General features: G+C 34.2%; 1 protein-coding gene across 17 annotated transcripts in view; it reads right to left on the bottom strand.

The window, feature by feature from the left end:
- SOX5 (SRY-box transcription factor 5) overlaps positions 1 to 27202 on the bottom strand; it is a 999607-nt gene that overhangs the window by 394068 nt on the left and 578337 nt on the right. For 9 of the 17 annotated variants that reach the window (XM_047787389.1, XM_047787393.1, XM_047787388.1 and 6 more), the window contains one exon: positions 20013 to 20063. The exons of 4 other annotated variants lie outside the window; for them this stretch is intronic. Coding sequence is in view for 4 of the 13 variants with exons in the window: in XM_047787398.1 (XP_047643354.1) it covers positions 11764 to 11801 (38 nt within the window). In the remaining 9 variants the exon portion in view is untranslated. Of the gene's footprint in view, positions 1 to 11763; positions 11903 to 20012; positions 20064 to 27202 lie in introns of those variants that run through there. 4 more of the 17 variants (XM_047787381.1, XM_047787382.1, XM_047787399.1 and 1 more) reach the window with 2 other exon arrangements.

Below are 27202 nucleotides of genomic sequence, written 5' to 3'. Positions count from 1 at the left end.
CATTCATAACATGGACAGTGGTCTCTTTCACATATCGCCTATAGTCGCAAACCTAAGTGCCAAGCAGATGGTTGAAATCTGTTTTGTATAAAATGTGCGCTTTTTTCCCCCAACTGTGTTCTTTGTATTCATATTCAGCCTAGGTTTGAGCCATCAAAACACTGGCACTATGTCGATCATTAGCAGCATTTTAGACAACTGGCAAATAAGGTATTCACTGTTCTCCACAAAATGTTCAGCTAATATTTCCCAGATGTATAATTAAGGCAAAAGATCATCTTCTTAAATTGGTATCAGCACTTTGGATGGCTTCTGGCTTTCAACAGATTATATCAATGGAAAACAATTTTATATCAAAAATAAGGGTTCTGTTTCTGTGGTGTTTTTTGTTTGCTTGTTATACAGCTGCCCATAAAAAGGAACCTATAAATTTCCCCAAGCTTTACCTCCTGTCTAAGGAGTAGGTAGCTAATACAAAATGAGTCATGTTAGTTACTTTTACTATGAAAATCTATGAGGTAATATATTTGCAAGTAAGTTTCTTCAATTTATTTAATATTTTCTAATTTTCAAAATATTTGTGCAAATAATACATTTAAAAGCATTAAGCAGTGTGTGAACTTTTCTTACCTTAACAGCAAGTCACTTTTTTGTTGTCCAATAATTTTTCTACACAATTATTCATTTTTATGATTATACATATATAAATGAATTTTCATGTATATACATTAAAGCATAGGAGTATGTTTAACCAGTAAATTCATTACTTAAACACTTGATATATAGATTCATACAAAAGCAACTTTTGTTGTATCAGATTTTATATATATAAAATGGGAAGAGATGGACTTTTAAGATATTTCATTATCAACAGTAAGCAATCAGAGGAAACTACAGCTATACTGTTGCTATTTAGGTACACGTTACCTCAGATCAACAATTATAAATGCATTTAAAACAATTAATAGTTGTATTAACTACAAAATTTTTAAAAAGTCAATAAATTTCTTACAGGTATTTTTATATGCTAAAATAATTTTCAAATATCAAACAAAAATATATAATTCTCATTGAAGTTCTGACCATTTTACATTTGTCAAAAATTAAACATAGTTTTCAAAGTTTACATTCAAGTGGCTTACATCAGAGATATCCAAGTATTCTTATAAATTTTCATAAGTTTAAGATGCCTCATTAGCATCAGAGGATAAATAATTTTATATTCATTTTAAAGCCCATTTTATAGACGCATGGCTGAAACCCAAAGAATTTAAGTGACTTATACATCACAAAGTTTTAATTCTTGATTTAGAAACTGTAGGAACATATGCCAACTTTGTATATCACTAAATACTGGATTATAAAATATATTAGCAGTAAGTTGCCCAACTGGGATGATTTCCAGATTTTTCTTTCTTGTTTAACAGTAGGAAATTTGCACATTTTCTTCCCTCTAAATGCAGTTCTGGTTCATAAGGTTCTTTTCTGCTTTTTTTTTTTTTTTAAGCCTTTATACTTTATACCTGTACCAGAATAAGAGAATAACACTCATTCCTTATTCCTAAATTAAAAATGTCAGGAAGAGAATTAAAAAATTCAACATCACAATTATTAAGCAAAGAATTAATTTTAACATATAGTCAATTCCTACGTTATCTCAAATACACAGCTCTATATTTAAAACACAACAAATTTGTACAAGGATTTTCTGATACCATAATCATTTTTTTTAAGTATACATAACATGGAAGGTCCTTGTATATATATGTAACTAAAAATTATGTTACTGATGGTATAACTACTCTTTAAAAAAAAAAAAAACATTGTGTTTTTTAAAAAGCATGCAATCTGCTGAACATATTAATGGTATATGAAGCTTGCCCGCTCAGATCATATAGCTCTTTAAATGCATCTTTCATTGGTTGTTCCTCTACTTCTTGCTTCAACGGGTTTAACATTTTTTTCTTGAGACTGCCAACTAACGCATGTTAGTTTGGCTGGCCTGATACTATTGCTAATAGTTGTCTAATTTATTTTGAAAACCACTTAAAATCTTTCCTTGGACTACCTGTTTTTAATCTTAGTTGATCTTGCCACTTTCCAGGCCTATGTTTTATTTATTCATATAAACTGTCCAGAGCCCCCATGTTGGCCTAAAGCTCTACTGTCTAGTCTAGTGTGTTTTTCCTTTTATCTTATCTTTATAAATAGACTTTCAGCTCTTTGACCTAAAATGCCACTCTTTTGCTTTTCATATTCCCCCACGGTACCTTGTTTAGCAATTCATATATAATTTATTTTTCACAATATTTTGTAAGAATTGAGGGTAGGGATCTGATGCACCTGAGAACTTCAAACACGCAGAAGGTGAATATTATCTTTTAAAACACCTAGATTTGAAATAGTTCATGGCAAATTTGAGCACTTAATACTAAGTAAGTATTATACACAGTACTTAGATTTAAAACTCCTAAATTATACTCCGGTTACATGTTCCTGCCCACCATCATCCAACAACTGACAGGTAAACTGAGAAGTGACTCCACATGTTTAAGGCTGGCTGTATGGAGATAGTATGTCTTCAGATAGGTGCATTAATACAAGAATTCTGACCACTAGAGTGAGGAGCCTAGAATTTTTCAAATGTATGTCAAACTGATGAAATTTTAGAATTGAGAGATTTTAGAGACTATCCAGGCCATCGTCAAATATTACAGATGCAAACACTAAGACCCCAAACCTCTCCTCAGTCAGTAGGGAAGAAATGGAACTTGAGATCTTAAGACTTAGCTAATAACATTTTCTATTATGCTACCCTTCCAAAAAAAAATTTTTTTTTTCATGAAGATACTGACAAATGCAAATTTTTACCAAAAAGAGGAAATTATTCTTGTTTTAGGAGAAATACTAAAAATCCACCAAAAAACTGCCATTTTATATGTCTGTCTTAATATAACACTTAAATTTCTACTCTCAACCCGAAGTCTCAAATATCCCCAAATGTTACTTAAGCGTACCTTGATTTAACCAACTCCTTGAAGGCAAATTTTCTATTAAGTATGGACTACAATACCACCTTCAGATTTTAAAGCTGGAATTTTATTATATGTCCCTATAGCTCATGTCATAAGATTCTGTGCTGCAAAATGAACAAGTGGAAAGAAACTTGTTTGTATCTCTATGAAGTATTTCTTCATTTCAAGATTTTTCTCCCCCAAGCTACAGCTTCATCAGGATTTGGTATGATGTATTCAAAATCAATTTATTGAAAATTGCATTACCCTGTAAGTGAAAAAGTTTCTCCTAAACTCCAAACTTTTAAAAGTGTATACGTGTATAACTATTACATTCCCTAAAATAAATTCTTCACATAACTGTTAGTGACTCCCAATTATCTTTTAATTTACATTTAAAGTCTATATATTCTGTTCCTTTACTTTTGTTCCTTAAATTGCTAGCAAGAGCTTTTGGATATTTTTTTTTTTTTCTCTAGAAGAATGCTTTTAAAGCATTAAATATTCCTAAACTATTTATAGGTCAAATTAGATCCAATTTATTCTTCCAGTAATGCTAAACATTTTTAGAAACAATTGCACTACCATATTTATATCCCATAATCCTTAGGGCTCTAAAAACAATACATTTTCCTCTGTTTCCCAAATTCTGTGTTTAGGACTGGAGAGAAACAGAAGTTCTTGTCTCAACAATAGCATTTGTCGTTATCTTTGTTTTTCCATTCCAAGGTGTTCTGTTTGATTAATGGTACTTTGCATATGGCATAAAAGTTTTCTTAACATCCTGATCGTATTATGGGGGAGATGACAATCTGAATCTGATGGTGTGTATTCAGTTATCCCTCATTCCAGCTCAAAGTTGAATTAGTGTATGAATCAGAAATTGAAGTTTCATTACTACTTTATTCCTTTCACTATACAGTATCTTAATAAATCTCTGACATAGACCTCTTGTAGTGCTGACCAAAAAGAAGAAATACTAACATTAATTTTTTATCTTCCTGTAAACTCTTCTTAAACATAGTGTGAAACTCAATAGCAAGTTTAAAAAATAAGGGGTTGAAACAAAAGGACGTGAGGAAACAAGTTTTCAAAAAGTCTTTGGACTTTGTAAATTATTGCCCAACAAACTCTGGCCCAGGGTAAATAACCCAAAGGAAGACTTGTAAGCAAACACATAATACCTTGATGCCAGAATTAGAAAAAAAAAAAGGGTTTTAGAACTTCATCAAGTAACCTATAATCACTGTGAATGAAAATTAATAGCATAAATAAAGGCTTACTTTTTCGTTTTGTGTACTCTTATGTGAGGCCTATTTCTCACTTTCAATGTTTGTGTTTCTTTTTCATTAGGATGCTCTTTTATTAGATAAAAATTGTTTAAAATGACTAAATCAACAGATCCTATGTGAAAGTTCCAAAACCAATTCTCAAACAACCTACACCTACACCCTTGGTATCACATCCTAATTCTGCTAAAAACCCAAAACAAAACCACAATCAATAGTAAAGTAAATAATTTACTACATTTAAAATAAATTTTGACTAAAAATATACCAGGAAAACAGTTTGGGCCTATATCCTCTTTTACAACTAGATTAAAAAATCATCACCAAGCAAAGCAGGTTAACTCTTTCCCTCTCTTCTCAATAACGTTCCTGAAGCCCTAAAGGAGAGGACACATCCTTTATGAAATTGCTGCTCAGTGTCCCAAATGATCCAACTCTCTTAAACGCCCAATATAAAAACCTTATAAGGTTTCGAGGGTGCCTTTTTTTGGCTCTCTGCAGTAAATTTCATTTCTTCATATTCCATCTACTCTCAATGCATCTGATTCTTAGGTTTCAACCTGACAGAAATGCCTGGGATGGAGAGAGGAGGCACGTGCTCACAGAACATAATAAAACCCTCTGCATCTCTACAATGAGAAATATTAAAAATGAAGCTACTAATACATTTTTAAGAAATATCATTACCTTGTGTTTTTTAACATTTTCTTTTCTAAAAAACACATTCTTTCAAAGATGTGAAGAGCAGAAATAGAAACACTGTTACATATGAAAGTTTCAACGGATTTGCTGCCAGCAGCTTTTCTTTATAGTGTTCTTCTTACCTACAGTATGTGTTGGCACTGGCAGGTAGCCCTAATTCGTTAGTAGCCAAATTATTTTTGTCCTTGAAGTATGAGAAATCTCCATAGCACATGAATGAGACATGGTTTACTAGTTTACACACATCTTTTTAACTCTAAGAAACCAAAACTCATTCACATATGCTTTCATTTCAGCAAAGAGAAGGGCTGAAGAATACCAGAACTACCTACTTTGAATTTCTGGTCCACATTCTCCGTGAGAAAATAAAGAGAAAAAAATCTTTTAAATTTCAGTAGAGAACTTTGGTCCTTAATGCAAGGAAAATAAACAGCTTTCTGTTCGCCACACTCCACATTTCATCTAAATCAAAATATTTCAGTACAAGGCATGAAGAAAAAATGTCATTTAGTAATAAACCTAAATATCTCCAGATAAAAATTCATCACGACGGCATAGAAAGTGCAGATAACATGGTTCACAACAGTTAGCATCCTCACACTGCCTGATCACCAGCTACATTTACACACTGCCGTAGCACCTTCACTAAGTTACAGAGAAAATAAGAAGCAGACATAAGTACCACTTAGAAATAAACATATAACACAAGTCAAGATTCAGCCACAGCAAAAAAATTTAAAATTAAAAAAAATTCTTATTTCTAAGGCATGACAAAAGTAAATGTATTAACACTAAAGAGCCAAGTGACTGAAATATCACTTAGATAAAAAGATAGATTTGAAATACATGAGCTGAGTTCAGACTTGAATTGATTTAAGCTTCAACACTGATTTCAAATGTCTATGAACAACCACAAGCTTTTGTTTTTAATTTTCCTCCTGTCATGTTTTATGGGTAAAAAGTCCTTAAACTACTTTGTAATAGATTAATTACTTTCAAGCTGGGTGACAAAAGGGCATAATGACCAGAAAAGATACAAAAGAAACAGAAAAAGCATGTTAATAAGTTTATCAACAAACCTGGGTAATTCTCATGAAGTACAGATTAAGGTTCAGTGGTTCCAAACTGGCAGCATTCAAGTTGGGTTCATATTTGGGTTTTTTGTTTTGTTTGTTTTTTTAAACCACCTGTCCTAAAACGACATTGTTTATGCTAATTATCTTTGTTTATGCCACAATTCTGTTTGTTTACTACATTCTTTTAAAATACCATATCCCTATAAACAGTTCTCACCAGAATTCTTCTAAATCTTGTTTCGGTCTGGTCCTTCTCGGCAGCCCACTGAGCAGAGTGCAGCTCTACAATGAAGGCGCAAGAGCTGGGAACAACTTTGAGTCTCTGACTCCTCAGGCTGGCAAAGGCAGGGAGTACTGCTGAGGTTTCACTCTCAGGCTCCAAGGGAAAAGGATACTGAATGTGGAGAAATGCAACACCCCCCTATTGGACAAGCAGAACCATACGCCACAGTAGCTCCAGGGATGTCTGAACTCTCAACTAGTAAGTGAAGAGAAGAAGAGACAGTGCTAAAGAGAAGGGAGTGCAGCTTCCAAACTGCAGGAGAAAAAACACAAGTCAGAAAGGATGAAAAGGTCCACTCTGAACCATGATTAGTTCCTGATTAAAATGAAGGACTATGAAGCATTCTCTTAAAGAATGGCGCATAAATGCTATTCACTGAAGCGAAATAGTATCAGTCTTAAATTTTTTTATTTTCTAGCAGTATCACTTGATCATACTCAGCTATATAACATTCAAATCTTATACGTAACATAAATGATGATGCTCTCAATCAGTGAAAAGGGGAAAAAAAGGACAGAATGAATGAAGCAAGAAAGAATTTGCTGTTTTCGTCCATTTCTTACTCAACAAAAATTTTCCTTTAAAAGGAAGCTATTTCCTGTTTTGTTTAAATCTTTGAACATCTTTCTATCTGACTGCCATCATCTGAGTCAGAGATCTGACATATTATTAAACTACACATAACTTAGAACAAGAGAAACTTCGAGATTAGTTTATTTCCCATGCTGTCAGTTAATCTCATTGAAATTATAAATGAGTAACAAATTATGGGAGAAAATCAAAATCCATCAGTTATATTTATTTAACTAGTCTATAGAAAGGGAGATATTCAACATCCATAATACACATCTGCATTATCCATGTACTCATGAGGAGGTTGGAGAATTGATAGTGGAAAGAACAGACAATAAAATCAGACTTTATCCATGAATGCAATTTTCCTTTTTAAGTGCATTATGAATGTAATCCATTTGAAATAGCTTCCAGCTCTACAGAGGAGTAACGTGCTAAAGTATTAGAACAGGTCTTATTATTTGCCTCTCAGGTATGATGCATATACAGACTACAGTTAAAAGCTCCCTGAGCACAGGTAAAATACCTTATCGTATGCTTATTATATTTGAGAAACATAAGATAAGAACACAGGAGCTTATGAAGTAATCATAACATCCACACATTTCTATTATCTACCAACCTGCTAAACACTAAGCTACCTGACATCTAACCCTTAATTGTTCTTGGTAATCAGTCAGGTTGCCCGCTAAGTCTTCAGGACAGTCCTCCAGTGTGAGTGTGATAGAAGTATAGTTTGTCCACTGCTTCATGCGAGCTGCATTCTAAACTAATATCTTAGCTCAGTTAGCTTGCAAAATATTGGGAGAGTAATTAACATCCACAAACACTGTAGGTCTTTTTTCCTCTACAAAGTAATAGTAAATTAAATAAATAAATAAATAAATAAATAAATAAATAAATAAATAAAAGGAACAAAGGCAGATATCAGAACATCCTGGAAACATAATATCAAATTTACAAGTTTGCAAGTGCCATTAGGTGACAGAATGTGAAGAGATCACTTTCCTTTGATTCACACCTAAGAGGTTACCTGTTAACTTGAATGTATTTATCACTCACTAGCACAATGGTTTAAAAAAAAAGTTCTTAATTAAGTGGAATGAATCTGTCCAGGCATAAATATATTATTACTATGGCCAAACTTTAGGTAATTAAAGAACTGGCTAATGTCAGAAATATTTTTGCAGCCCACTAATAGTAATTTTCATGGTAATTTTACAAATTAATTTTTCACAATATAATGTATGTTTCTTTCTTTAGAAAAACAGAAGTTTTTTAATGTGAAAAAATATTTCTTTAGTCAGTATGACCCTAAATAAATTAGATGAGAATATAAAATACATAAGTCAAATTTTTACTGTAGGAGGTTTTACTCTTGCAGTGTTCCCTTCAACATGTAGAAAGTTGGCAGTGTATTGTCTACACCCGTTTTGAGAGAAGCAATCAAATAGGTGCTATTATTAAGCTTAATTTGCTTCATCCCACTACCTTCAAGCCCATTTTTTTTTCTTTCTAGACATTAACAGACTGTCTTCTTAAGCAATCATCTTACACTTGCTTTTTAATGATGTCTCTAACATAAAGCAATCAGAAAGTGTAACAAGTAGCTTAGTCATAAAACTATTACATTACAATCAAATAGGATAAATATAAACATAAGGAAAGAAATAAAATACAACGTCATTGATAGTAACAAAAACTGCATTTCTTCATTCATTAGAAACAAACTGATATTGATTTTTAAGGCAAATATTTTAAATGTTTTCATTCTAGGACTATGAAAAAATAAATAGTATTCTAAAGGAAAACCTTAAGTTACAATTTTAATTACTTATTTTCAGGTACATATATAAGCTCAATGTCTTCATTTAAAATTTTCTAGGAGAGTTCAAGCATTCATTGTAATGACGCTATTACTAATATTTAGACCATATTGCCAGTTATGTTTCCTCTGAATACTGTGATGTAAAAAGACTTTGCTTACAAATAATTCCTTAGAACATACTTTGCCTGTTCACCTCCCACCTGAGAATTGTGTTTTTCATTAATCACAGTCAGTTACAAGGGATGCTTGAAAATAAAAATGACATATTTCAACTTCTTAATTTTTTAGAATCACCGTTCAATTTGCTTTACCTCCCGAACCTTTATTTAGCAGACAATGAAATTGGTACTACTTCTGAATTATTTAACAATTGTTTATAGTCTGAGAGCATTGGCCATATTCATGTCTAGGGCTGATAATACAGACATAGCAAATCTATATCCAAATTTTGATCCAGATATTTAAGTTTTGTATTTAAGTATTTATTTGTATTTAAGTTTTGTTATTTAAGTATTCCTTAAAGTTCCAAATAGTCTACAGGTTGGAAAGAACAGAAGATAGACAAGATTCTACCGATGAAGCTAGGAAAAAAAAAAATCACATACAACTTCCAAAATGCATAAGCCCCAAGCAAATTATTAATGTCCTCTAGAGCAACCTTCTCTATTTCATAAAGAAATTTAGAAGTCTTCTTTTCAGATTTCTGACTAAGTTTAAGTGAACAACTCATCTATGTCAGGTGAGCAAATAGAATAAAAATTAACACTCAATAGAAATGACCTACATATTCAATGAAAGTTGCAGACAGTTAAAAAGGTTAAAAAAAAAAAGCTGACTATATATATGACAGAGTAATTATAGTGCGCATACCTCCTTTGGAAAATATAAATATTCAATATTGAGTCTGCATGATATATACTCTATGTGGGTGACTACAGATAACATTCAGCCGTACAAATTCAATGTAAACAAATAGTAATGATTTATCGTGATTTTTATATGTATTACCAATTATAACCACAGGGGAAATTATTAAGAAATTTTATATCGTAGGGCATTTTTCAAAATTACTTTAGCTACTATTATTTCCAAATATGCTGTGTATATAACAGCTCTATTGATTATCACTTGCTTATTTAATTAGCCAGTTAGAAAAGCATGCCTCTGGGTGACAGAAAAATGAAATTCTCACCAGGAGGAAAAAAATGTTAAGAGATTTGAGCATCAGAATAGGAAAGGGAAAAGTTTAGTTTAAAAAAGAGATAACTGAAAAAATACAAATAAAGTTCACAGCAGGAAAGCTTGACTATATAAAGGAATAGGCTATAGCCTGTTAATATGTAACTACATTTTTTAAGAACAGTAGGTTTAAGAGACTTACATGATTTGACTCAAGAGTTTTATTTTCGAAAGTACAGAGATGAAAAATACTATCATTTAAGTGCTGCTCTGCACATGCTAGAGAACTTACTGTGGTATTAAGCAATAGTATGTTCCAATATAAATAACTTCAGTATCTACATATGAAACAGGCTATGTTTGCAAACAAAAGCTAACTATTTACAAGAGTTAAAATAGAAAACTTTGAAAAAAATAACTTAAACAGGTTAAGAAAGCTCAACCACTCACTGGAATTATCTAGTGGGGATGCACCTTAAATTAAAAAAAAAAAAAGAAGAAGAAGAAGAAGCAAAGAGAAGAAAATGAAAGAAAGAAGACAGTATTAAAGTATCTATGTTGGCTATTATACTTTCATCCCCGATCTGATATTGGCTTCTCTAATATCTGACCACATTCAAGCATTATTTTATTCTCAATACCCTCCTTCTCTTCCATTGCTTCACTTCTAGAATGTTTTAATCTTTGTCCTTTCTTTTTTCGTCTTTTCATATCAAATTCAGTCTTTTGAGCGATGAACAGCTTGACTTAGCATATTTTTAACCAGCTGGTCTAGCACCTAGCTTGCATTGCATAGTCAGATACAACAAATGTTTATACAGAAGGTAGCTTTCATGAAAATGAAAAAAAGCCTGGGTATCATGCATCCTGGCTTTTTTTAGCTTTTTTTTCTAATTCACCATACAGAATACAAAGTTTGAATTCTTTTTAATGGCAAACAAAATTCTATTTATAGCTCCAAAAAATGAACTTATGCTGGGATAAGAACTCAAATTTAAAAATTGCAGTGTATACTTATAGGAACACGAAGAGGGCTAAAATTCTTTCAAAGCCCTGCCTTACTTGCAAACAACATCAAATGGAAGGATACTACACATATTTCTCTAATAGGAACTACTTAATTACACATGCACTTATTCCTATCATAGCAAAATGGAAAATACAGTAAATCAAAAGACAGCACAAAAAGTGGCCATTAAAACTTAGAAAGGGATCATCCCCATTTCCCTTTTTTTGACATTTCAAGAGTAATCTACTAACAGATTACTGTGATGTTAAATTTTCTTAAAAAAAATTTCCTCTCTCTTATATCAACAAAAGGTCATGTGCTTTACTGAGCAGCTTCCAAAGTTTTACAGAAGGATCAAATAGGAACTTATAGCCTCTGTTTTAACCACCACTAAAACCTTCTGTCACCCTAGAAATTACGAGACAGAGATGTTGAAAATGCTAACACTCTACACACAAAAGCACTTAAAAAGGTGTAGAAGGGGAGAAAAATATCAATGAGGGAAGAAAGTAAGAGAGTGAATGAGAGAGAAAAGCAGCGAGTGAGAGAGAGAGAGATGCTAATGTTCATTAAATTTCCTGTTATAGGACGCAACCTAAAAACATTAGCAGAAATCTCGGAGACTTTGCAAATCAGTTCCATTTGGTCTGGGCAATCACAACAAAAATCAGCTAACAAGACTGCAGAAGCACTAGCTGAAAGCTTCTCTAGCAAACACGTTTTAGGGGAGCATCTTCCAATTGATTCAGAGACTACTGTAAAATGGGAGAGTTGTACTTCAATATATTAGGGGGGAAAAACTGTACTCACCTTTCAAACTCCTGAGGTAAATCAGGGTCAGTAAGCATGCTGGAAAAGCACAATTTCCCTTTGTCACAGCAGCCACCTATGATCGTCTCCAACTGAACCTGTCAAGTGAGTCCAAACCTTCTAAACCAATTGATTTTCTCTCTCACTCTCTCTCTCTCTCTCTCTCCCCCCCCCCCCTTCTCTCCCTCTCTCTCTCTCTCTCTCTCTCTCTCTCTCTCTCTCTCTCTCTCTCTCAGTCTCTCTCTCTCCCCCTCTCTCCCCCTCTCCTCCTCCCTTTCCTAGGACTCCTTGACCAGTCTCTTAAAGGGGTAGCGCACTTCCAGCAGCAGGGTCTGGTCTCTCCCCCCTTGCGCTCGGGCTGCAAGGCACTAGACAACCTCAGGGTGCCTATCCTTTCCTTTTAATTCTCCCTTCTAGACATCACCAAATGTGAGAAGTCAACTCATTTAACGCATCTCCCATACTCTCTCTCCTCTAAATAATAAAACTCACACACGGACACGCATGCACACAACACACAGATAATATGATTTTAAAAATGCAGTTGCTACTGATTAAAACAGGAATCTGTATACTGACAGAACCCCGGTTAAATTGCATTTATTAACTAATTAGGCAAAAAAATTAAATGTTAGTAATAGCATTTTTACACAAAGAATTGTTATGCCTTCTCACCCTTTCCTGGGCTCTCTCCATGCGCACACGGAAACACACACACACACACACACACACACACTCACACACACACAACAATCAGGCATTGTTCTGAGGGAAGAAAAGCAACTTTGACAGATTGAAATATAGCAGAGGCCCCTTCAAGGAAACCTGTAAACAACTTGTCACTCACTCTGTCGGTCTCACTGTTAGCTCGTGCTTTCCACAAAGTGGTGCGAACGTCCTGGCAACCCAACCAAAGTTTCCTCAGCTCTAAACTCCATAAAACACGATGTGCGATGTGGAGGGGAATAGGTATCCACATGCCAAAAAGCACGCACTCCAGGGAATGAAACCCCAAACCAAACCAAAAAATGAAAACAAAAAGATGGCACTACCAAACTGTCCTGTTTGGGACTGCTGGGGAGGTCGGGTGGGAGCGCTCCCTTGGCTGTGGATCTCTTTAATTTCCTTTGCCCAGGCAGCCACAGATAACAAGGTGGACAAACCTATGGCTTTACAGCTCCTAAGCTGGCTGGCAAGGCACAGCCTCCATAGCAGTTCCAATTATCTAGATAAAAATCTGGCAGGCGAGGAAGGTAATCAGGTAATGTACCTTTGACATGAAATGACAGAGGCACATACACACACAGAGAGAGACACTTACACAGACACGCATGCAGAGATGGTGGCTGCCCCGTGCACCGCAGCATCTGGTCAGGGAGTAGGCACACACTCACCAACACGAGATAGTGTGCATTCTTCACACACACACACACACACACACACACACTCAGTCACTCACACACGCTCTCCACTCCTACTGGGAGGGTTCATTCTGCACAAAAGGCTACATTACAGAGCCCGCCCCAATAAGGGAAAGAGAGAAAAAAAAAGCCTTCCATTGTTGAGAGGGCAGGTCAGTTGATTAGATTTTCTGTGGAGAATTCCACGAGGAAATTCCCTTCAAAGCCGAAGTGATTAACTGGGGGCTATTCTGGAAATGGAGCAGACAATGGCTCAATAGTCTGCACAGCCAATGTCCAGGCTGGCACTGAACTCACTTAAAAAAAAAATAAAAGCCAGACTCCCTGTTCTTTTCCACACATTCCCCCCCAACCCCCTCCACTCCTTCCAACTTCCCCTCCCAATTCCTTTTATTTTGCAGCTGGACAACATTAAGGGCCTTTAAAACCACAAGGGTTGACCCCACAGCAGTTTGATTAGGTCCCACTTTTTTTTTCCTGGCGACAGGCAGACAGTAAGTTTACTTTCTGAGACATACACAATAAGACACCACACACAAATTCTAAATAGCAAAATCAATTATTAATCTTATCATATTAATAACTTTATTCTTCACTCAAGGTTGTACTTTTTTGGTCAAAGTTGATACTAACTTAATAATGAGAGCCATCAAATCAGGGGGTAACCGAAAAATAAAAATATACATACTACAAAATCAATGTGGAATAGGATTTAAGCATGTCACTATGGAGTTAAGACACTAACAAAACACAGAACTATGACCCACCCTGAAAAAGCTGTTAACAAGGGATGTGGCAAAAATGACTTGATGCTGACATGATTTTCATTTTCAGCAGTTGGGGAAGGGGAAAGGATATTACTCACTATTCTTTCTTGTTGTTAGCCTCAAATTATTTTTTATTGCAGCAACAACCCATTCTCACATAGAGATATGAGAAAAGTGTTGCATTTATTTTAAATATCTATTATTTCAGCACTTAAGGGACATACAATCTAATACACTCTAATTGATAAAGTATACAAAAATAATTTTTTCTATCGTTAACGGTGATTATGGGATTTAGGGAATGGTAGCTGCCTGGCTACATACACTTTAAAAAACAGTCTTTTAAAAATGTCCTAATTAGGGAATCTTGTCTCATCTTGTACCAATAGAGGAAAATGAAGGAAGAAGGGTAAGTTACAAGGGGCAATGGGAGCTGGAGTCAGGAAGAGGAGGAGGCACTGAGGAGGGGATGTAGGGAGAGCACAAGCAAGAGACATAGTGGCAGCGCAAAGATAGAAACAAAGACAATGGCCATAAGGCAGGATGCTGAGATCCGTATGGTCCCAGCTGCTGTCTTGCTACAGCTACTACCTCTGGTTGTTTCTCTGAAACTCTAATCCAGAAGGTCACCAGAGCAGGTAAGAAAGGGAGTATGAGTGTCTGAGGCCAACTCTAGTGTAAAGGCAAGATGCTCATACCACAATCCTCCTTGTCTTTGGTTTTATTTTTTAAGACATTTAATATATGCATGTATAAGTATCCATATGCCAAATAAACACAAAGAACATAGAGAAAAAAAGTTAAATGGTTTAGAAGTTAGTTTAAGATCTGAACATATTTCTATCAACATTACTGTAGCCATTCAAAAACAAATTATTTCTCGCAAAATCATCCTTGCTGAATGAATTGAAATACACTAGGAACTAAATAGAAATTTGCCAAATATAATAAGGATCATCTTAATAATAACTTGAATTAATGGAACTCCAAGCTCATAAAGAATTTCGTGCACATAGATTAGCTCACAGATCACATGCACATAGAAAAGTGTGTGGGAACTATATCCCTAAGTTTCCCTGTGTTTAAACTTGGGCAAAAGGAATTAAAGTCATACCACTAGTTAGTGGCCCATTTGTTACATGAAGCCCAATCTTATTTCACTTTCGAAACCACAATATGTAATAACACTCTAGAATTCACAGTTCAATGAAAATTCCAAGATGGTACTCACTTTTTAAGTGACTCAAAAAGCTTTCAATGGAGTTCCCATCGTGGTTCAGTGGTTAAGGAACCCGACTAGCATCCAAGAGGAGACGGGTTAGATCCCTGGCCTTGATCAGAAGGTTAAGGATCTGGCTTTACCATGAGCTGTGGTGCAGGTCGCAGATGCAGCTCAGATCCTATGTTGCTGTCGCTGTGGCAAGGCGAGAGGTTACAGCTCCGATTCCACTCCTAGCCTGGGAACCTCCATATGTTGCCAGTGTGGCCCTAAAAGACAAAAAGACCAAAGAAATAAATAAATAAAAAACAAAAGGCTTTCAAGTAGTTGTTAATGCAATTGAATTTGATATAATTTAATTGTCGCTAAGTTAGTACTGTATTTGATAAGAGAATGAAATGAATAATTTTATTCATTTATTTATTTTTTTTTTGTCTTTTGTCTTTTCAGGGCCACACCCATGGCATATTGAGGTTCAAAGGTTAGGGGTCAAATCGGAGCTGTAGCTGCAAGCCTACACCACAACCACAGACACACGGAATCAGAGCTGTGTCTGTGACCTACACAACAGCTCACGGCAACACCGGATCCTTAACCCAAGGAGCAAGGCCAGGGATCGAACCCATGTAACCACTAAGCCATGATAGGAACTCTGAAATAGTTTTAAATGTACTCCTCTCTAGGCTATAAAAGTTCTCTTTCATTTGAATTCTATGCTGCAAATTAATATTTTAAGATTTCAGAAGTCAGCCTTCTCTTTTGAAGGCCGTTCCTAAATATTCTCATCCAATCCCATCATTGATAAATTTATTAAATAATTAAATTGATCCAATCAGCCCAATGCTTAATAGTGAATTACTATTATAAATCTTTTAATTTTATATTAAATATTAAAATGTTTAAATATTACATATGGGCTAATGACTAGAACATAAGTGGTGTTAAATAAACCTACATTCTTTATCAACTACCTGAAAAGTTTAAGATATTCAATAGCTATATATCTGTTTTGTTTTGTTTTGTTTTCATTTCTTGAGCTGTTCCCCCTAGCATATGGAGGTTCCCAGGCTAGGGGTCGAATCGGAGCTGTAGTCACTGGCCTATGCCAGAGCCACAGCAATGCAAGATCTGAGCCGCGTCTGCGACCCGCATCACAGCTCACGGCAACGCCGGATCCTTAACCCACTGAGCAAGGCTAGGGATCGAACCCGCAGTCTCATGGTTCCTAGTTGGATTCGTTAACCACTGCGCCACGATGGGAACTCCTATATCTGGTATTTTCTATATCAGAACTACCTCCCAAGTGATTTTGCTATATTATTACAAGTAGGTCTCCAGAAAGTTTCATAATGTTTGTGTTGAGACACAATTTAGTGTTCACTGAACATCTATTAAATGCTTAACAACATGTTAAAGCACTACGGCCTTAAAAGAGTATTCAGGAAAAATTTGTAACAAATCTAATTTTCAAAATATATAAGAGCAAAATTAAAACTATTTAATTTGCAAGCTCTCTAAAGAAAATATGGTAAGAAAAGTTAAAACTGAAATATATAAGCTAATGAGCAAACAGCAATGACAAGAACCTATTGAACAGTAAATTTTTTTTTTGTCTTTTTATCTTTTTAGGGCCGCACCCTTGGCATATGGAGGTTCCCAGGCCAAGGGTCTAATCGGAGATGTAGTTGCCGGCCTACACCACAGCCACAACAATGTGGGATCCAAGCCGCGTCTGCGACTCACACCACAGCTCACGGCAACGCCGGATCCTCAACCCAATGAGCGAGGCCAGGGATCGAACCCGAACCTCATGGTTCCTAGTCGGATTCATTTCCACTGTGCCAGGAAGGGAATTCCTGAACAGTAATTAAATTAGTGGGAAGTACAACAGTGATCTACAAACATAGATATATAATATAAATACATCTTCAGAGAGGACCAAAGCACCAAACTACAATAGAAACCCCATAAAACATATTTTCATTTAATAAGTCTCTTTGACATTGCTGCAGCAGTATTATGAAAAAGAGGATGAACCTGAAAAAGTAGACTTTTGACTTTATGTTGTTTCCACTGCAAATATAAGGGGATATACACGGGCTAAGGAAATACAAGATATGCATACAAGAAATACAAGATATTTTATACTACCAAAAAATTCTTAAAGAGAGTATCAAGAACTATTAAGATTAGAAACAAGTTATTTTCAAATTTAACCCCTCTCATGGAGTTCCCGTCGTGGCTCAGTGGTTAACGAATCCAACTAGGAACCATGAGACTGCGGGTTCGATCCCTGGCCTTGCTCAGTGGGTTAAGGATCCGGCGTTGCCTTAAGCTGTGGTGTAGGTCACAGACGCAGCTCAGATCCCACATTGCTGTGGCTCTGGCGTAGGCTGGCAGCTACAGCTCCAATTCGACCCCTAGCCTGGGACCCTCCATATACCACGGGAGCGGCCCTAGAAAAGGCAATAAGACAAAAAATAAATAAATAAATAAATTTAACCCCTCTTAGAAACTGTTTCAAACAAGTTTTTCTAATATTTCTCTTCTCATTTTAAAAAGAAGAATTTCTGTTCCCCTATTTTATGATAGAACTGTTAAATATCTTCTATTTTAATAATTGAAATGGAAACACATAGTCACAAGCACAGATTATATTTTAATATCTGATATATATCCTATCATCAAGGATATATATCACATTTTATGGGATCTGGAAGGTTATTTTTGAGAAACAAACCATCTAGTATTATAACCACAATGAATTTAAATACCAGTGTCAGACAACACCAATATTGTATTGACTTAACCTGACAAAAGAGACATTAAGAAAACATGCACTTATCAGGTTTTTTCCCTGCAGTTATTTCCTTTGCCACAAAAATGTTAAAAAAAGAACCCTCCTTCTTTCAAAAAAAAACCAAAAAAGAACTTCCAACCAGTACATATCTGTAAGCCATTCACCAAATGACTGGTGAGCTCACCACTGACCTACAACTTGTACCTTAAAACTTTGACTTAGAATAGACTAGAGCCTTAGAAAAACACCGAAGAAATTCATTAGCCACTCTTTCATTTTGAAGACCCCAAACTCAATTTACCATAATAGATTTATGCAAAGGATTTGGCATATAATAGGCTATAAGTTCAAGGTTTTTCTACCCTCATACTCTTCTGTACTGTCAGTGGATAGATAGAATATACATATAAAGTGTCCTCAGATCACATTTTTGATCAAGTAGTATTCTTCGACAACACACTTTAGAAACTCTAGTCTCATACTTCTCTCAAAGAGATGATGCCATTCCCAATAATAGCCCCCACTGTTTAATATCTTACTATTTATCTCCTTCAGAATAATTTGAAGTAATTTTAAAGAGAGAAATTGTATTGTTCGAGGACTTTGTCCCAGTCACTGTGATGCATATAAAAGAAATTATTTAATATTCACAACACTTATACAAGATACGTAGTTGTATCATTCCAACTACAAATGAGGGAACCATGGCTTACAAAGAGAAGCATTCATCCAAAATCTCAAAATTAGTAAGTGCAGAGATGGGAAACACCAAAGTTAGGACAATTTTCTCCGAAGTTCTCAAAAGGCACCAAATGCAAACTTTTCTCAAATATATCCTAATAGCAATTAAGTATCGAGGGGACAGGAAAGAGCTTAATAAGAATGTTTTAATGTTTAGTGAATGTTTAACTTTAGACGATATTGTCTTGAGAGATGATTACCCCACCCTCACAAATAACCTGACATAAAAGATGGCTCATTATACACAATGATTCAACAGTTAAAGAACAGTACCCTCATCCCATTGTTGGTGATCGTCAACAGAATTAGCACACTCATCATATAATCTGGCTCTCTTTTTAAAAATTGACTTCCAAAAATTCTTTCTGAATATTATTGCAATTTTTGGAATCCAAGGGAAAATGCAGACTTTTTTTTTTGCAGGCTGCCCCCTTCCAAGGCCCCCAGTGGATGCCTGAAACTGCAAATCACACTGAACCCTTTATATACTATGTCTTTTCCTACACATACGATAAAGTTTAATTTATAAATAAGACACAGGACAAGATTAACAACAAAAATAGTAATAAAATAGAAAAATTACAATAGACTATGAGTTAGGTGAATGTTGTCTCTCACTCTCAACATATCTTACTGTATTGTACCCACGCTTCTTGTGTTAATGTGGGATGATACAACAGCTACATAAAGAGATAAACTGAGGTGAACCATGGAGGCACTGTGACAGCAGCAATAAGCTATGACTGACCTTCTGATGATATATCAGAAGGAGGATCATCTACTTAGGTGACCCTGGATCATAGAGCCATAACCATGTCAATGAATGGGGAACATGGGCAGAATGAACAGGGATGGCATGAGATTTCATCATGCTACTCAGAGTACGCATGCAGTTTAAAACTTACAAACAGTTTATTTCTAGGATTTTCCATTTAATATTTTTGGGCCACAACTGACCATAAAAACTGAAACCGTGGAAAGTGACACCACAGATAAAAGGGGACTACTGTACAGGGTCTAATCTTCTGGTCGCCATGGTGAAAATTCTGTCTTACAGAAAAAATTGTTTCAGGCAAAGGGTGCCTAATAGGAAGACCAACCTAACTTACATTTTAATTTTTTTACTCATTACACAATCATCTCTCTTTGCGCTAAATGGTGTGGTCTAACTGTTGTCAGTTCATGAGGTTGAAAAAGACATGAACCAATCACCCTAGTGGGAAAAATCAAACAAACTTCTACTGGGTAAAAAAAAATCCATATAACCCATGAGAAGAGAAGCCATTCAGATGGGAACATACCTTTAAAAAGTGCTCTTGACCGTCAATTTTTCTGTTATGTAATTTCTCAACCTGCAAAGAAATTCAGGGAACACACTGCATTGATATTTTACCTAGAGGCAGCAACCATAATATTGTTACATTGTGGCTTGGGTTCTCACTTATTAAATAATTTCTGCAAAATACTTAAGTGCATATCTTTCAGGGACGTTTTTCCACTATAGTTGTGGTATGTATTGCTTGATTTTAACTAATCAGAGTTAAGAGCGGAAACTTAAGAAAGTATGAAAACATGTGAACACTTAAATTCATTTTTAAGTTGATTCCACTTGTCTAGATTCTCCTTTGATTGCATACTAAGAAAATGACAAACAAATCTTATTCACAGTTAAGTGAAATTATTACCTATTAACAATGTTCAGCCTACTAATACCTAGAACTGTACAGAGGAAAGAATTATGGCTGAGCTGAAAGGAAGCTTATGCTCTAAGAGAACCTCTATTCTATTCTTACTAGTGACTGGGTTTTGCCTACATCTTTAACATCCCAGGGGAAATGATTTTTGAGGTTTCTCCCTATTCTCAAATTCTGACTCTGTAATATTTTCTTTGATAAATCAATGTATAATCTGCAAAATAAAATTCCTTATTCTTCTCATTTTCTCCCAGTTACATATCCTTTTGAAAATGTTTTAAGAATATTCGTTGCAGTGTATTTTAACCCTTTAAATATGGTATAAATATGGTATAACTCTGTATTCACATATCAAGATAAGATTGTGAAGGAAAGTCTTTTATTAATTAAAGTTAATTTGGCTAAATTCAATTAAGGAGAACATAACTGGTCACACACACATAAGTCCACATTTTATACAGAACTAATTTTATGACTAAATTCACTAATTTGTGGCTATGAAAAAAATTTCTGCATCATTTTCAAGTCCCAACTTTCATTTCTTCTGATAAGCACAATTACATTTATTGGTATTACTTAATTCAATGAGTGAATTGAAAGCAGTTTATTACCACATCAAACATGCCATATATTTGTGATCCATCATTGTAGAGAAAAATAAATACAAGGGACTCCACCTTACCTGAAATTTTGAAACTTCAAATGAGAAACTCAAACTAAAAAGTTGAAATGTTAGAAATCCTGACAGGCAAATTGTATTCAATAAAACCTAGTTTTTAAAATGAATTTTGTGGACACTCTGTAGAACTCCTGCAAATACACAGCCTTTTTTTTTTTTCCATGTTATTGTTAACAAAATGACTTACTACCATAATTTAGAAAATAATTCAATCAGACTATGCATGGGATGAAATGTAAGAAAACAGACATTATCAAAAGAATGTACTCATTCAATTACTCAGTACAAATGTATAAAATGTTTATTTATACTAGTATTGTAAATATTCTATATATATTAAGATTGTATTGTTTGTGATGCAAATAAATTGATATTTGTAAATTTCCCAAAAGTTGCAGAACTATTAGGTATCAAGTAATACATCAGCATTCAAAAAACACTTTAATTTTTTAATTTTTATTTTAATTAACTCTAAACAAATCATAGGTCTGTAATCTGAAAATATTTAAGTCTTGCTTAAAGTCAAAGCGTAGACTAAAATGCCAGCATCCTAAGCACATCTTTAAAAAAAAAAATGTATCTAAGGTAATGCACTTTCTTCTGGGGCTGGTGCCCAAACTTCGGATTTATTCTGTTTTTACAGGTGGACAATTATTCTTAATCTTAATGAACAAGTCAACTTTATAAGAATTGTTCTAGTATTGAGTGTGTTCCCTGAATTTTACCACACATAGTAAGGAAGAAACAAATGAATCAATACATATAATGTTTTTTTATGAGCACCTTTTCTGGACAGACCACTCTGATAAAAGATGAGGATGCAGAGATAAACTTTTTTTTTTCAAGGAATTATGACCTAGTGCAAAATATGAACATTTTTGCATGTTCCAATTTAAAAAAAAATCAAGTTCTAACAAGAAAGCTATAAACTTTATACTGATTAATTCATTTAATTTTCAAAACAAATATGGAATGTCTCAGTTACAAATGTATCTATGTTACAGAAAAGGTATAGAAACAAAAGTTATCTAGTTTCTGATTACACAATTAGTAATATGCAGAACCAATTTTTGAACCCAAGTCTTCCAATTACCAACCAAGTGCTTGTTCCACTCTAAAAAGAACTACTTCCAAAAGTTATAACAATGTAAGATAAAATGATAAAAGTATTATTTAGTGAAACAAAATTCTGTGGGGAGTTTAAGTGACAAGTGATTTTAAAATGAGATAACCATTTTCTGAACTTCAAGAATTTAGAATAGTTTTGTTGGAGTTAATAAAATATAGATTGGAGAATAAGTTAAAAACCCAAGAAGCACTATGTGAATTCAGAATTACAGTGAGTACAAAAGTAATATGTAGAAATCAATAACTTTCATATATGATAACACCCAGTTATCAAAAGATAATGGGAAAAAAAAAGACCCCATCAGCATTAGAAGCACAAAAGTTAAAACATCTAAGAATAAAACTATTCACATAAAGACCCATTTGCAAAAGCTTTAACACAATATAGAAAGACATACCATATTCCTGGATAGGTAGAACTAATATTATTTATTTCTAAATGAACATAAATTTAAAGAGTTCAAATTAAAATACCAGCATATGCTTAAAACGCTAGACAAACTAATTTGAAAGTTTACCTGAAAAAATAAAATAATAGAAATAATCATTAAAAAGTCTGAAAAAGAATAAAGGCTTAGCTTACAAGATATTAAAATATAATGTAGAGTCTCGATTAAAACAGCATATACCAAATGGACTGAAAGGCCTAAGGAATAGAAAAGAAAGTACAGGAAAAACCCAAACACAGAAGGAAATTCAGTATATTCCATTTAGTAAATAACATAGGTGGCATTCAATAAATGCTCTATGGTTAACTCAAAACCAATACAAACAAAAATAGAAATTAGGAATAGCTAACAATTTAGATGTAGAGAATAAAACCATAAATCTACCAGAAGAGAAAATAAGCAAACTGCAATGTAATCTTGAATTAGAGAAGTCTTACTATCAATGGATCAAAATTCAGAAGCCTTAAAATAAAAGATTAATAAAAATCCAACTATATAAACACCAACAACTTCTGAATGACAAAAGGTACCATACACAAATAAAAAGACATGAGACAAATTTGGAAAAACAATATATGCAATCCATACCAAAGAAAAGAGCTGGCCTTCTAGGAGTTGCTTGAAGTCAATGAAAAAAAATCAACAATCCAGTAGTAAAACAAGAAATAATATAACTGTCTCTTAAAGAAAGGGACTATAAATGGTTCTTAAACAAAGGAAAGATGCTCAATATCCCAACTTATATGCGATTTACAACTACAATGTGACAGCCATTTTTTGGTAACCTATGAGCTTAGAAAAAAAGGAAAATTTGAACATGTTATGTCATGTTTGATTCCTCATGCTCATTCATGTTCTCCTTATCTGCCACATCTCCATGAACTTCATACACACCACACATACACACCATGAGCTTCATGCTCCTGCTGTACCAGGCTGGTAGAGTTGTTGGCAAAAAGCCTATTGATTTGCCCTTCAATGCTACATTTTGTGTGAAATATACATTCCTCCTGGAATATCCTCTACAGTCTTTTACCCCATTTTATCAGACTAATTTTATCAGACTCATCCTTTAAGATTTATTGAAGAGCAAAACCTACTAGAATCCCAAGTTGGTCCCTTACCTGTTATCCTTCCTGGAATTCCCATAATACCAAATAGAATATAAGTTCCCACTACTCGACTCTAAGCTCTACAAAGATGAATGCTCTATCTTATTTATTACAGTTTCCTCCAGGTCATTTCAAAGTTCTGTAATACCCATATCATTCTCCATCTGAAGAAGAAAAAATCAGGACATGCAGGGACTCTTAAGTTTGTTTGTCCTGGTATCAGGCCATTGAACAATCAGTTTCCTAAGGCCGGATCATGCCTTTACATCATGCCTTTGCATCATCACCTTTACACCATGTGTAAATATTACGTTCTCAAAGAAGCTGTCCCCAGACTAGGACTGACGTGTAAGAAACAACATATTATGGAGCATCAAAGCCCACAAGCAACATTAGTGGTATTAACAGAAGTTTGAAAGTTGGGAATTTTTTTTGGGAAAAGTGTTGTACCAATGAATTTGACATAGTGGCAGAACATTTGAATAGAGGTTTCTAATTCTGAGATGGAAATATTACACAGAAGTACCTAAAAATAGCATAGAAAAATGGAGATTTTATTTCATAAGTATGAAAGGCTGTTTAATAAGGTGAGTAGAGTACTAAAGTAGAAAAAATAAAGTTTCAAGAAAGGACAAATAACATAATGATGATTTTTTTCCTTTAAAAAAGAGGCCTATTTAAAAAGCCTTTGATTCTGGCAATTAGGCAGTCACTGGTGAGAGATTCTCTTCAAATACCAGAAAAACAGAGTTCATCTTTGGTAAAATGAAACCATAAATTCCACAGCCTTCCCCCACCCCTCTGCAAACAGACACACACACACACATACCACACACACACACACACACACACAAATATTTTATTCCCTTCCATAAAAAAGACTCTAGAAACAACACAGGGTGTACCATATTAAAAATTGCATCAGAAAGAGAAAAGCCACCAACTAAAGGCATCCTCTAGGAAAAACATACCAGTGAGAGAAAAAAAAATGTAGAATATTTTAAATGTCTAAACTTTTTGAGGAAAAAATAATGGACTAGCCACTGTTTTCACAACATAATGGACTTCTTTATTAATTTCATAATGGCATTAATCCCTGTCAAATACGACTGCCATTCCATTTTTCCAGGTGTCCAGATGTCCAGATGCTATTTTGGCAATTAGGTGTGGTCACTTCCATTTTGATTGCATTTAAGGTGATCAAGTATGCAACTGCCCACTGTTGTCTTTTCTTCCAGTACAAAGATTTGAATCTTATTTTTGATCTAAAAAATATTCCATTTATATCTTTGTTGATAGATTTTCCTGTCGCTTTATTTCAAGGTCCTGTAGAAATCATTAGTGATATTATGCCAAGGGCTGAACCTCATAAGCAACCTTAACAGTTTGATTCACTGAAAAAGCAACCTACAATTCACTAAAAGAAAGTGCAATAATGATCCTGTCCAATTAAAACTGTTAAATTAAATGGAGAGAATCTAATGATTTCCCCTTATCATTCTGATATTCTGGGAGCATGGCAGGGGAACGATAAATACCAGCACATATGTTAAATATCCCCTCTCCTTTTTAGTTTAAGGAAAGCAAGTGAATTCTTTTAAAAGGAAACTGTACTATTACATAAAGGACATTCTAATGGATGCATCTAAGTGCAAAAAAGGGGCAAATAACCTCCTATATTAAAACATATTTAAAAAATGCTTAAGCCAATTATACGACTAGGAAGCTAGCCCATTAACATAGTGACGAACCACCAGAGTAAGTATGAACTGCTGCCTGAACGTAAGACTGTTAAAAATAAATAAATAAATGCAAATGAGAAACCACTTACATTCTACTAGTTCAAAAACAATAAATTTATCTCATTTTTACTTTTCTACACTTTCTATCAAATACCTATAATTATTCCTTCCTGTAGTAGTTCTGCAGTAGTTCTTCCTATATGTAGTTCTGTCTGCAAACCTACAGTATAAGAAATTACAAAAGCAGATGAAGAAACCAAAGAATTATTCTTGATTTCTGAATCTGACATATCCACAGAAGAGCAAAATTCAGTATCAGGAAGAACTAGAGACTGGTTAGTTAATTTAATGACCTGACCTTAGGGAGATTTCAAAGCTATGTTTAACAGGATTACAACAATTGACTATGTCCTCAGTCTAGCATGCACACATGCATGAATGAATGAAGTACAAAAGGTTGGAAGACTATAAATTTTACACCATGGGTAGTTACTGCATTTGAAGTGTATAATATTCAAATAAGCATTCTGCAAATAAAACTAGGTTGCTCATAAGATAGTTATGACTGGCTAATAAAAATATAAAGCAGTAACCTTCAAATTTTTTAGCCTTGGAACACTCTTAAAAACAAAAACTCAAGGAAAAAAGAAATATTAAATTAGAGAATAGGGGTGAGTCTGTATGACGGTGGTTGGAGCACAGCTGGGATGGAAGAGTATTCCACTAAACCTCAGTAAAGTTAGAAAAGAACCACACCAAAATAATTCTAAATGTCTGCAGAAGCAAACTAAGATATATTATGGGAGATAAACATTTGAATATTCAAAGAACTTAAGGTAGATACCTATAAACATTTTATAACATGTACCAAAACATGCCTTATTTTATCACAAGTTTGCTCTTTTCCCCTTTATCTTATCTTTTCACCATCCCAAATACCATACAACTATGTTATTATATTGCCACTATCACCAAAATCCACATGTATTCCTCAGAAACACTCCTTTACTATTTCTTCTTCATTTACTTTGCAAGCAGTGCTGGGGCAGAAAAGACATACCTAAGCTATAAGCATTTTATGCCTCCTTGAAAGATACACACCTGTCCTCTTAGCATATAGGACATCTGGAAGAATACAACATGTTCACATTCCCTTCTAGGCCAACCTTGAAAAGGAAGCTAACATAATATATTCCTAGAAAATATTGTTCATTGTTTGAATGTGTAAAGTCCAGCCTAATGATGGGTAATTGCCTAAGTGCTGGCCATATTACTTTATTACTGACAGATATATGTATATTCTATATATACATAAAACTTACATATATACATACATATATAGGTAATCCAGCTAACCCAGTAAAACAGTTTACTTTAGTGTTTTTCAAACACTTCAAGTACTATAATAGGCCAAAAAAAAGATTGATTTGACTAATCTACATATATACATATTAGTTTATCTAATTACTTATATAATTATATATAATATATATGGTGTCAATACAGCTATAAAATCAAAAATTAACATATATATATATCTGCAGTATATCTGTAAAATAAAAATTATTTACATGTTTGTACCAAGTTTTGGCCCACCTTGAAAAGCGAATCTTTCACAGTAGATTGAATAATAACAGAAAGTTGGCAGGCTGCGCTTGGAAAGACTGAACTTGAAGAAGCAGCCACT

Source organism: Phacochoerus africanus, chromosome 7, assembly GCF_016906955.1.
Source record: "Phacochoerus africanus isolate WHEZ1 chromosome 7, ROS_Pafr_v1, whole genome shotgun sequence".
Taxonomy (NCBI): domain Eukaryota; kingdom Metazoa; phylum Chordata; class Mammalia; order Artiodactyla; family Suidae; genus Phacochoerus; species Phacochoerus africanus.
This window is presented reverse-complemented; position numbering and strand designations above follow the sequence as displayed.